Here is a 12,301-nt window from a genome sequence, read left to right as displayed (position 1 = left end):
GCGTGTTTATGTGTGTTTGTGTGTGTGTGTGTGTATGACTGAATTATTACAGTGTGATATTGTTTCATGCATATGTATTGTACTACACTTACTTAGATATTATTAATGTGAAAGTCCGGATACGGGCGTATTTGCCAGCTAGAAATTGATATGCAAAAAAGGTCTCCAGAGCGTATCATCGCCATCGTATCCAATATTTTTCGTATACCACTGTAGAAACTAGGAACTCACAACAAATGACCTATCTATACTATACTTTACACTATATGGTCCCTGGGTAGACAAGAAAGGGTCCAAATTTACTTGTTCGGAATGCGGAATAACGTGTGAATATGGCGATATTGATGTTAGCGGTACTGCCGACGATCTGGCGATCCTGGATGTGCTGCTTCCCAGGCCGCGGGAGGTGCGTATTCTGAGAAGGTTATTTGTTTTGCGGAGTCATGTGAATTGTACTGTGCCCGGTTGAGAGATATAATTTTGTCCTGATTGTATCCGAATTTTACCGTTCCCGAAATTGCTTGCTGTATTGTGTCATTCTGAGATCAGGTTTTGAGGCGCTGAAATACTTATCATACATTTGAGACATACGCGATAGTGTAGGGCGATAGTGTATACGATAGACTTTTACGGCGACGACATACACGTCACATTAATTTCCATCACTTAGGTTTATTGGTGCGCCATGCTCGACGAAACACATGGGAAGGTTATGTCTTTAACTGTGTACAACCCCTGCATATGTACATACATAGTGCATGCATGTATCGTATGTGTATATATATATATTGGATCTGATTTGCATTGGTATTTGTATTTGGTGGATTCGATCTTATTTGCAGCTGGTGGCAAGGCGCATATTTCACGTTATACGCCAATCACAGGCGAACAAGACCATGTCATGTTTTTGGCTGTGTGCAATCATTTTGAACGTTTATGTATAATAAAACATGTCTATGTCTACTCAATCTTTCAATGTACTTGGATGTATTATCAGCTGATGGCAATGCTGGACGAACACGTTATAGGCCAGTCCCAGGCAAAGAAGGTCATGTCTGTGGCTGTGTACAATCATTACAAACGTGTGAGGAGGTCTATGCTGTACAGTGACAGCAGCAAACACCAACTAGAAGTTGGGCCTGCAGTATATAAGGTGAGCGATAGTAGATTTTCGTCTTTTATCTGTGTAGGAGATGTGTATGAGTACATGTGGCTGTTTGTGGATTCATCGATATACAAGGTGAGTGAATATACGTCTTCCTTCACAATATGGAACGATAGCATATTTACACTGACATACAGCTGAATGTATGTCAATCTATATATAAGCAGAGTTAATACATAATGCGTGCAAGTGCACACTTTATTATTACACGTACATACAGCTGATTGTAGGTCAATCTATATTTAAGGAGAGTCAATACATCATGCGTGCCAGTACACTCTTTGTTACACGTACATACAGCTGATTGTAGGTCAATCTTTATTCAAGGAGAGTCAATACATCATGCGTGCCAGTACACTCTTTGTTACACGTACATACAGCTGATTGTAGGTCAATGTATATTCAAGGAGAGTCAATACATCATGCGTGCCAGTACACTCTTTGTTACACGTACATACAGCTGATTGTAGGTCAATCTATATTTAAGGAGAGTCGATACATCATGCGTGCAAATACACACTATATTCTGGGTAGGCGTGTAGTTTGAGACCCATATTCTGGTGTCGTTATGCATACCGTTTGTGACAGAGTCGTATGTCCCGTGGTGTGCTATTTGATCGAGCGAGTTTTTGCTTCCACAGTCTGTGACCGCTAGTGCATGGGAGTGCAATCGATTGTGGGATCGTTGCTGTGTTTCCTCAGTGAAATGCAGTTTGATTTCCGATTTGAGATTGCCCTTTGCTAAATTTTGAAATCGCTATCAGTGAATTTGCCTTTCAGTCCTGATTTAAAAACCGATTCTAATATCCGTGTTGCCATGTTACGCAGGTGGGGGACAAAGAGTATATGAATCCAGCCCATCTGAGGAAGCAGGATGGTACCGAACATCCCGTGTGGAGCGCACGGCAAGTGGACAGTACACCACAAGCACAGTCCACACACACGGGCGATGTACATGCACATGCGCACACACACACAGACGGTATACCGCTACACACAGATGATGCTCCACACAACACAGACACAGACATTCGTGGGGAAGACGCTACTAGCACACAGGAGCACAAGGATGGCGATGCGGAGGGTCAAAGCAGTGCACCTAAAGACGCGTCTGAGGGCAGTGGGGACGGGCTGACGAAAAAGAGTCTGGCGGAACGCTTGAGTATAGAGTGTGAGCGCCGCAAGAATATGCCGCACCTGGAGAAGGCCAATGTCATGATGTATGGGCCTACGGGTACAGGTACAGATAATGACACTATAGCGCTATACGTGTGTGTAGGTAAAGTATGATTGTACTTTAGTGTTCTACATGTGTAACAACAATTGGATGGTGTGTTTTGCTATTCGTGTTTGTAAACAGCCTGCCGTAACCGCTTTGCGAGTATATATATGTCTGGTTGTTTGCGTGTCGGCTCATCGCCTAATTATCCGTTATCAAGGGGCTTCTCCTATATAGTTTGAATGCTAGTTATGTACTCGTATTGTTGTTGCGCAGACTCGAATGTAGCATACAAACTCCTTCTCTGTCATTTTTTGTATCAATACATACCTTTTATTGCTGTTTCGCGTTCCGTGGCAGAATTTGGCGTTTAGTAAACTCCAGAACTCTTGGTGTTATACAGGGAAGACGCTTATAGCGAAAACTATCGCCGAAGCCCTCGATGTGCCATTCGTCGTTTTCGACTGCACGAGTAAGTAGACATGTCTACTTGCATGAACGAATGCGTTTGTTATACGTTTACTTGCATGAACGAATGCGTATGTGATTCGTTTTCTTCCATGAACGACTGCGTATGTGATACGTATACTTCAACATATTGTGTATGTGATAAGTATGCGTACATGAAGAAATTGCTTATGAAATACGTACACTCACATAGATGGACGCATTCGGCAAATCTTTGTTGTTAGTGTACGTCTATGTGGTTTGCCCATATGGTACCCTCGCTCGAATTAGGGGACGCACTTGCACCTATATGATGCGATGTACGTATTAGTGTACATGCAAAATGTTAATGCTCTTATACCCTTATGCACATTCAACGTATGTATTGTTCTCGTACTTAAGTGATATTCTGTTTGTCTTCGAAGTTTGGTTCCGCATGTATATGAATACTAATGCGGACCGGAGTCCATCTCAACGTATTCTGCTGCAAGCATATACGTTTCTATCATCACAAGCCCTCGTTAAGCATTTCCTAATAGCTGCAGCCTCAATTTCAACTGTTAGCTAGAGATATCACGGACATGTATACGTTTTCGTACGTTTTAACACCCCTTTTGTAGAAATATTGATGGACTGTAGTTTATTCACCAAGCACACGAACGGATACAATAGTACCACTGCAATTCGTTGGCGCGTGGATAAATACATACCATAAATAGAAAAATATGCGGACAGGTACATATGCACACATCTGCTGACTAGCCTCACTAATGCGCACACTTTCGTTCTCTCAGCCTTGACGCAGGCGGGATATGCTGGTGAGGATGTGCAGTCGGTCATAGCTGGACTGCTCAAGGTACGTTTAGTTGTAGAGCGTGTTGGCGTAGCTCTGCGGCTGCGCGCGCCCGCTTTCTGGTCACTCGTCAGTGCTGCGGCTTTCTTACCGCGTATCTTCGTATGATCTTGGAGAATGCGCAACGTGCGGTGTAAACCTCTAAAATCCTAAACTCTGCAATATATTGGCACGCACTTACTCAGATGTTAAACATATATTTGCGTACGCGTTGTGATTGTGCTTGTGATTGTGCTTGCACGTGTCGATGTAAATAGACGTACACGAAACATCTATACAGGTATGTGCATTTAATTACATTATGCACAACCCTTTGCTTGTGTATCTGCATGTGCATGTGCGTATACACTTGCGAGTGCTGAATATACCCCACTGATGTGAACAACCCACCCTTGCGCAAGCCTTGCTGCTATATTCCAGGCGGGATGAGTTCGTATTGAACGATTTGAAATGGCCTATTAACACGCTCTTCCACACTTGCATTGATACTACACCCTCGCAGCCCCCCATATACTACCCCATTTACCGCATGCTTGTAGTCTATCTTGCTTTCCGTTCCCTCAGCCGTCTATTCGTGTACGTGTCATGCGCCTTCTTCACAATTCCCCTCTAAATCCTTGCCTTTCCTCTGTGTATCTATGGGTTTCTCATAGTATATTTCTTCAGTTATTGACGTCTCTGTGTTTTTTTATTGTATAGAATGCCGAGTACAACGTGAGTGCTGCTGAGCAGGGCATTGTGTTTCTAGATGAGGTTGATAAGCTGTGCAGGAAACCAGATGTCAGGCGAGATGTCAGTGGCGAAGGGGTACAGCACGGTGAGCGCTTTAGTGCTTTGGCAACGCGCAAGAGCACGTGTGCTACTAGCCTGTGTTATAACTTTTCGAAGCTCTTTGTGCTGTTAGTCTGTATGCAATTTCCATGTACACGAGATGATAGCCTGTATGTAGCTTGCGATGACACGAGTAAAAGCTCGTCGTATACAAATATCCCGTGAGCTATGCTCTGCCTGGATATTTTTGAGCACTGAAGGTCCCGTTTCTGCGTTTTTGGGGGTTTTTTTTGGGGGGATGTAGAAAATAATTGGTATTGAGAGGTGTGGAATGGTACATTCGTCCCGAATGCAAATGCCAAATGGTGGCTTGTGTTCCCTACATTCGTTTTTGTTGTTGTGATTGGCTACGGGATGGGGAAGGAAACGTAAGGTGTATACACTCAAGATGTTTGGTTTATTGGTGAACGCTCAGTTTCCCTTACACACACTTCCATCGTCTTATACACTCTGGGAGTGTGGGATATTATTTGTGCTGCTGTGACGAAAGCATGACTTTACTATGTGGTTGGTAGAGAATAATTGCAGTACTCGAGTGCGCATTCTTTTTCATCGCCTCATATCAGAGTGTCCCAGCTGTACACAATTAGAACCATATTCGAAATTGTATCTAGTATTCGGTGTTTTCTCTTGTTCGCTTAGTATTCGGTTGTTTTGTTATCCCGCTTCGCGTAGGTATCTGATCTATCCCCTTCATCCACACAGACTTTTCCATCTGCTTGAAGACACCTCTGTGATCTCAGCGGATGAGCACACGGGTCGTGCATGCGGTGAATTGTGTTCATTTCTACTCTATATTGTGCATACTCACGCACGACGCTCGATATATACCTGAAAGTCACCTAACAACTTCTCTTCCTCTATCTTTCTCTATGCAGGTCTGCTCAAGCTACTTGAGGGCACCAAAGTGGATATTACCGAGAAGCGCAGGGGTCCAGCAGGTGGTGGTGCGAAGGAGGTGACATATACCGTTGACACAGCCAACATACTGTTCGTGGGAAGTGGTGCGTTCACGGAATTGGACGAAATAGTCAAGCGCAGAGTGGCACCTACGGTAAGTTGGTGGTACTGCGGCATAGTGCAGAGTGTGTTTGCTTTGTGTTGCATGCATGTCTAGGAGAGTATATACACCGTTGACACGGTCAACATACTGTTTGTGGGAAGTGGAGCGTTCATGGAATTGGACGAGACAGTCAAGGCACCTACGGTACGTTGGTTGGCTTGAGTTTGTAGAGGTTGTGTGTATGTCTACTATATTCCACGTGCTTTGACATGAAACGAACACTATTTCCGCAGCCAGCGTACTATGTATGGGGAGTGGGGTGTACACAGAATTCGACGGGATAGTCGAGCGCAGTGTCCACCAAATTAAATAGAGTCTGTGTGTGTGCTTCGTCGGCGATGACCATATTTCAATTCGGGAGAGGTGCAGATGTGTTGTGTACGTATGCTTGAGAGAGGTTAGTAGTTCGAATGATTGTATATTGCATTACAATTGCATAGGTTGGATTCTCGTATGTATATGGGATACCGAATGCATACGAATACAAAGCACAGAGACGCTTGTATCTTTGAAGCTAACGGATTATATAGAACTTTTTGTGTCGTGTTTGACATTGTGCTCATAGCTAGTTTGTATAGATCGGCATATTCAAGATTGTATCATCATAGTTGTGAGCCGTGTGAAATTGTGTGCGATTATAAATACCCCCAGAACTATGTGTTGATAGTACATTGCAACTTGAGAGTTACTGTAGTCTCTCTCGAGTTTAGAAAGGATCATGTGTACTCTATGTTCCAGGCACTCAAAATTGACGAGCCATGAAGTATGCTCCACCCGCAAAGTGTAAATTCAAATTCCAAACCACCAAGGCCCTGCGCATGAGAGCTCGCACACCTTCCAATTGACAGTGTGCGATTGACGCACATGCAGATTAAAGCTCCCACCCCCAATCTCACCCCTTCCATTTTATTGTATTTCCTTGCACTCACGGGGTTGGGTGTGAGCAGACGATTGGATTCGGTGCAACAACGGTGGACACCACCAGTCTGGTCAAACACGTGCAACAAACCGACCTAATTCAGTGTGGACTCATTCCGGAGTTCGTGGGCCGCTTTCAGGTCAATGTGGGTCTCGATATTCTCAGCAAGGCCGATCTGAAACGGGTCATGTGTGAACCAAAAAATGCTATCCTCGAGCAATACCACGCTCTTCTGCGGATGGATAAGGTATTTAGAAGTTGTATGTTGTTTGTGCTCGTGAATGCCTAGGATCGGCGACGATTTGTTGTCTGCCACTACAAACTCTGTTCGCAAATGCACTCGCAGGACAATTAAATCCATCCTTACCACTTTGTCACATCGATCTTTACCTGAGTCCCTGTGGTATCTTTCCAAACCGTCCTGTGATTGACTTTATGCTCCACACCGTTTCAGACTGACCTCTATGTCACGGCTAGTGCCATGGATGAGATTGCGGCTGAGTGTCTAAAGAAGAAAGTCAATGCCAGGGGCTTGCGTGGTATTCTGGTGAGTCTCCGCGTCTGTTGCTTCATAAAGTTTGGTTTATGAGTGTTGCCCTGCGAAGGGAGAGTAGCTGCACAGAGATCTTCCGTAAAATCTGCATCGCACGTACGAAGTGCTTTCCAGCCTTTCGTTTCAGAATGTAACTTTGTCGGAGAATCGTAGCTGTGTAGAACTCTCCCGTATGCATTGCATCCGACCTACGGCCCACTTGCAAGTGTATGAATTGAATATGCAAATGCATGCATTGTTAGAATCCTGTTCATGTTGGAATAATTTATCATGTCTACGGTGAGCAACAAGTACACAAAGCATGACCTGTGTCATTCCCAATAGAGAGTTTTCGGTACGTCCATGAACAATCATGCGATTGTAGCTACTACATTGCAGTCATAGGTTCTGTGCTGTGTTAGAATATTCGCTCTCCTCTGCACACGAGATTGTCCGTCTGTTTGATTGATAACACTTTCTTTGAATACTGGCCTTATAAATCCTATGCTGATATTCATATCACATCGTGCACTGTTCTTGCCACCCGATTAACCGTAGCCAGCCGCTATCCAAATCAAGAACATCATAAGCGCGCTCTGTTAACAAGATGGTTTCACAAACGATACGGCATGTGCAGCGTAACACTCCCGTATGCGATATGTAGCAATCCCCACTCATACTACACACAGATTAATAGCACCTTCATACATATTACTTTTGAATAGGGGGCACATATTACCTACAAATACGGCGCACATCACCTACAAATACGGCACATATTGCTATTAATAAGACATACCAGGACAACGAGTACAATAACATAAACATTGATTTTCTTGTTTTCATCCATTGCAGGAGCGTGTTTTGCTCGATGCTATGTTTGAGGCTCCGGATGAGTTAGTGGAGGCTGTAGTGGTGGACGGGGCTGCCGTAAGGGGCGAGACTCAATCAGCCATTGTCTACCGAACTGTTGACAGGCCGCCGAGTGATGTGGCACAAGAGCCGGTCATCGCCCACAGTAGCAGTGAACCAAATAAGGCCAGCGAAAGACTCGTCGCAGAGGTTTAGTGCACCTCTGGGATATATTTAGCGCCCATAGCTGGCGCATGTACAATGCAGAATACATGTGCAAAATTTCTAGTTATCGTATATATAATCCAATATTATATAAATATCCATGAGGTTTGTATTTCTCAGGCATCTGTACGCGGCGAGATTCGCCCGGCTAAATTGTACCGGCGTTTCGGACGCTAGTGAGTGATTTGGCTCACGAAGGATGTGGTCGCAGACTACAGGAACAGTGGCCAAGATAGGCCAGAAAAAGGATTTTGACTGAAGTGTAGGAATGCATTTGCAGAGTATCTAGCAGCGGTGCATATTATTCATTACAATATATTCATAAGCTTTTTAATTGTCGAGTTGAACTCATGTATATCAGACTCCAACAGCAACCCTCCGGTAAAGATGGATGTGTTAAATTCACATCTTGAGACAATCCCCGTCTTGAACTAATATTCAAATATAACACGATGGGAACAAACTATGGTAGGAAATAGCACAATCATTTATCACGTTTATTCAGAATAAACGTACGAGGGGAAACTCAAGTCAGCCAACCAAATGTGAATCAAACAAACGCACGCTCTCTTAATTAAACGCCGTCCCGCTTGCAAGCCAAAACTACCTATGCTAAACGTAAATCTCACTCACATCAGATAATATCATTCCACGGCAACATTAGCTACGCTGCTTAATAAAGTAAAGTAGTAGAGGTCCCAGCCAAGTTTTTGGCTTTTATTTTGCCATGTGATTTCATATCGCGTTGAAAAGGACATACGCAGAAGTAATTGAGAAAATTGGAAGTGGTGCTTCCAATATGGTCGAAGCCAGTCTACACCCCTCGGCATTGCAAATGAAATACGACCCTGCCGGTTTAGTGAGCTGTGATCAAATGTTCAGAAACACACACACACACCCGTCTCCTGCCAGCCCCTATAAAGATACTATATTATGTACACATGCTTAGAGTTTCTCAGTGTGCGCTTCTTTCTCGATTGATGTGACAAAGCTGTATAGGCTGGATCTGATGGACATAATGGAACTGGCGATATATATATATATATATATATAGTCGTCCACAGAAGGTTTAAGAACACGCATATAGCAACAAAAAGCATGTGGCCATTGATGGGAAACTTGCGAGTGCGGAGGACATACCAGCACCACGTGTTGACGAAACTGAACCAGCGCCAGCCCTATATAGATACTAAAGTATATACACATGCTCAGAGTTTCTCAGTGTGCGCTTCTTTTTCGATTGATGTGACAAAGCTGTATAGGCTGGATCTGATGGACAGAATGGAACTGGCGTGGCAATGTGCGTTTAAGGCCCTGCTCGGAAAAGGGCTTGAACCGGAAACTCTCTGTAACTGTGGTGTTGTATGTATGCGCAGAGACTATTTCGGACACATGCGTACATGTCAGCGCCTTTTCCTCTTACTCTTGTGGCGCAGCTTGACGTGTGCACTGAGTTTGTGTATTGATGCGTACATCTTCTCACAGCCCTTTCGTGGACACCGCAGTGCTGTGTGCTGGAACATGTGATTGGCAAGCGCCTCGGCATCACTGAATCCCTCGCCACACCCCACCCACCTGCAGGGGAAGGCCTTCCCACTCATGTGCGTACCTGAGTGTGAACGCCAATCCTCAACGCGATCAAACACTCTCCTGCATCCGTCGAACGCACATGGAAACACCACCTGCACCTCGTCCTCATCGCTAGCATTCAAGTCGATGTTTGCCGTGTTATCGTGTGTGCTCAGCGTACCCGTGGCCTGATGATTTCCCCCTGACGCTGCTGTCTCGGTAGCTGCCATGGTAACGTCGTGCACATCTGAGTCTGCCTCATCCCTTTCTGTGTGATGTATGTGGCTACGTTCATCTTTATGCGAGCCAACCAACTCATTACGTCCGTTTGTGCGTTCTTTGCGCGGATGAATTGAAGGGCTCGTAGTCACCGAACTGTCAACGGCATCCGCGATAGTGACAGAGCTGTCAATGGCATCCGTGTGATCCGACGGTGCCGTGTACGAGGAGTGTGACATTGTCCTAATAATGCTGTGCGTATGCGGAGCCTCGTGGGTGGATACGTATTCATCCTGATCTACTACATGTTCTTGTGCTATAGAAGTTGGAAAGCCACTCTCCTGTGCGCTCGTTGTTGCTGGGGAAGTCGTATTGTCGTACGTAGGGTGTATAGCGTGAGAGTCTATCCCGTCGTCTCCTTGGCCTGTGTGTGTGTGTGATGAGTTGTGTTGGCTGGTGATGTCTCCGTGATCTACTGGCGTGCCTGTCTGTTCTGGCCGTGAGTCTATTACCGGCTCTCTCGGTTGAGTCAATGTCTCTGCGACTGCTGATTGCATAGGTGTGTCGCCCGTATCAATGCTTTCGGTAGTTATAGACGAGCGTTCTGCTAGTACTACCGTATCGTCATCCACTCTTTGTCTCTTGATTTGAGGCTCACTCTCTGTCTCTGTACATAGTTCGTTGGTATCTACAGTAACTGCGTTGGGGTCTGTATTTGTGGCGTTGACAGTGTCTGTTTGGCTTGTCATTTCCGTGCTGCTGCCGCTGGCAGTGGCGGTGGTATCCCTCTGAGTAGATGAGAGTTGATTTTGATGGCATAAGTATGTGTATCATGATCTTTTAATATAGGTGACACGAGTATGATAGTATAGACTATATGCTTGTGAAGTATAGTCAGTTGGTAAAGGGCAGTGGTACATAAAAAGTGAATTGGTAAAAAAGTACGTGTATCATGATCTGTTAATATAGATGACACGAGTATGATGGTACAGACGATATGCTTATGACGTATAGTCAGTTGGTAAAAGGCAATGATATAAAAGAAGAATATTGGTAAGCATGACAACAACGAATACCCTGCATAGAAGTATACAACCACAACAAAGGTGCACTATCGAGCATTTGCGCAATACTTGGTGCAAACCCCAATAGCTCATTACAATATCGTCTGCCGCCCGACTATGAAGGATTAGAAAAATACCCACAAATAATCGAATGCAATATGAGCCAACATTGAGGCATAGGAAGTGCCTGGGATTCATCGGTCGATTGACGTCAATAAATACGCGGTTCCTTGAATTGGAGCACTCGATGATAATCGAATATCTATTGAATTTGAATTTGCTTCTGTATTTCACACATGAATGAGACCCCACAGATACCATTGCGTATATCACACACACCTATACATTAATTAAAAGCACAAACACCACACAATCCTTGATATTTACATAAGTATATATATCAACACCCTATTACAATCAATAGATAATACAGTAAAATTTCAGCGATGTGCAAATACACTCGTAGCATATAAAATCCCACTGTACCTTTTGTATAACTGCCTCTATACGCTGACTGATCAGTTTCACAGTGACACTCTCCGCATAGACATGCAGACACAACACCGATCGTAACAAAATAATTCTGTCATGATCCAAGTCAACATGCTGACGTGATACCGGAAAAAGAGACACAACAATAACACATATAACGCTACAACCTTTCTCTTCTTCTTCTTTCGTTTGGCTAGCACACACTCATCTCTATGGCTTGCCCTCCAATCAGCCCGCTATAGAGATAAGACAATCAAAAGTCTTTTGAAGAGTGTACGATACTGTGAAGTTCCAACTCGCATAACTGGACACATGCACTGCACTGCTATGGAGCGCATTAAATGGTTAATTTGACCATCAGGTACCTTGAGAGATACACAAATGTCTATCAATGTCTCAAAATTGCGCAGCGCTTTGCACAGCGCTTTGCACAGCAAGGCTAATATGAACTGTGAATTGAAGATACTATCCGGTAGCCAATAAAAATGTGCATCGACGTACCCCAAGTAGAATAACTCACCGACCAGCTATCAATCTTAATATATATACATGCGTATGACAACGTACATTGCAGAACAAAAAGGTTGTTCTATGATGGTTTAAACAAGAATGACATATAGTTCCCGTATACTTAGAAAATACACATGTGCATTAAACACGCATTGAACATAACAAAGAACTCGGATCACGCAAACCGGAAAGGGTACAAACCAGGGCAGTCGTTAAAAAACCCCCCAAAACTCCATATCCAGGGAGGGATACGTGTCAAATACATACATATAGACATACATACATGCATGCATACATACATTCATACATACATAAATACTTATATAAAAATATATATATAC

General features: G+C 44.0%; 2 protein-coding genes across 2 annotated transcripts in view; one reads left to right on the top strand and one right to left on the bottom strand.

The window, feature by feature from the left end:
- The window catches only part of SARC_07467 (hypothetical protein), a 9,421-nt gene extending 1,180 nt beyond the window's left edge, over nt 1–8,241 (top strand). Inside the window, exons 2-11 of the mRNA XM_014298592.1 lie at nt 282–406; nt 998–1,153; nt 1,994–2,405; nt 2,788–2,856; nt 3,626–3,687; nt 4,384–4,501; nt 5,394–5,569; nt 6,526–6,744; nt 6,952–7,044; nt 7,885–8,241. Coding sequence (XP_014154067.1) covers nt 282–406; nt 998–1,153; nt 1,994–2,405; nt 2,788–2,856; nt 3,626–3,687; nt 4,384–4,501; nt 5,394–5,569; nt 6,526–6,744; nt 6,952–7,044; nt 7,885–8,097 — 1,643 coding nt within the window. The 3' untranslated portion in view covers nt 8,098–8,241. The remainder of the gene's footprint in view (nt 1–281; nt 407–997; nt 1,154–1,993; nt 2,406–2,787; nt 2,857–3,625; nt 3,688–4,383; nt 4,502–5,393; nt 5,570–6,525; nt 6,745–6,951; nt 7,045–7,884) is intronic.
- Nucleotides 8,242–9,509: 1,268 nt separating this feature from the next.
- Nucleotides 9,510–10,645, bottom strand: SARC_07466 (hypothetical protein; the record flags this gene model as incomplete). Its single annotated transcript, XM_014298591.1, has 1 exon — nt 9,510–10,645. A coding segment is annotated over one exon (1,136 nt), but the record flags the coding sequence as incomplete, so codon positions are not given.
- Between the last annotated feature and the right edge of the window lie 1,656 nt (nt 10,646–12,301).

The sequence above is a fragment of the Sphaeroforma arctica genome (assembly GCF_001186125.1).
Source record: "Sphaeroforma arctica JP610 unplaced genomic scaffold supercont1.594, whole genome shotgun sequence".
Classification (NCBI taxonomy): domain Eukaryota; class Ichthyosporea; order Ichthyophonida; genus Sphaeroforma; species Sphaeroforma arctica.
Note: the sequence above shows the minus strand (reverse complement) of the source record. Positions and strands in the feature narration are given on the sequence as shown.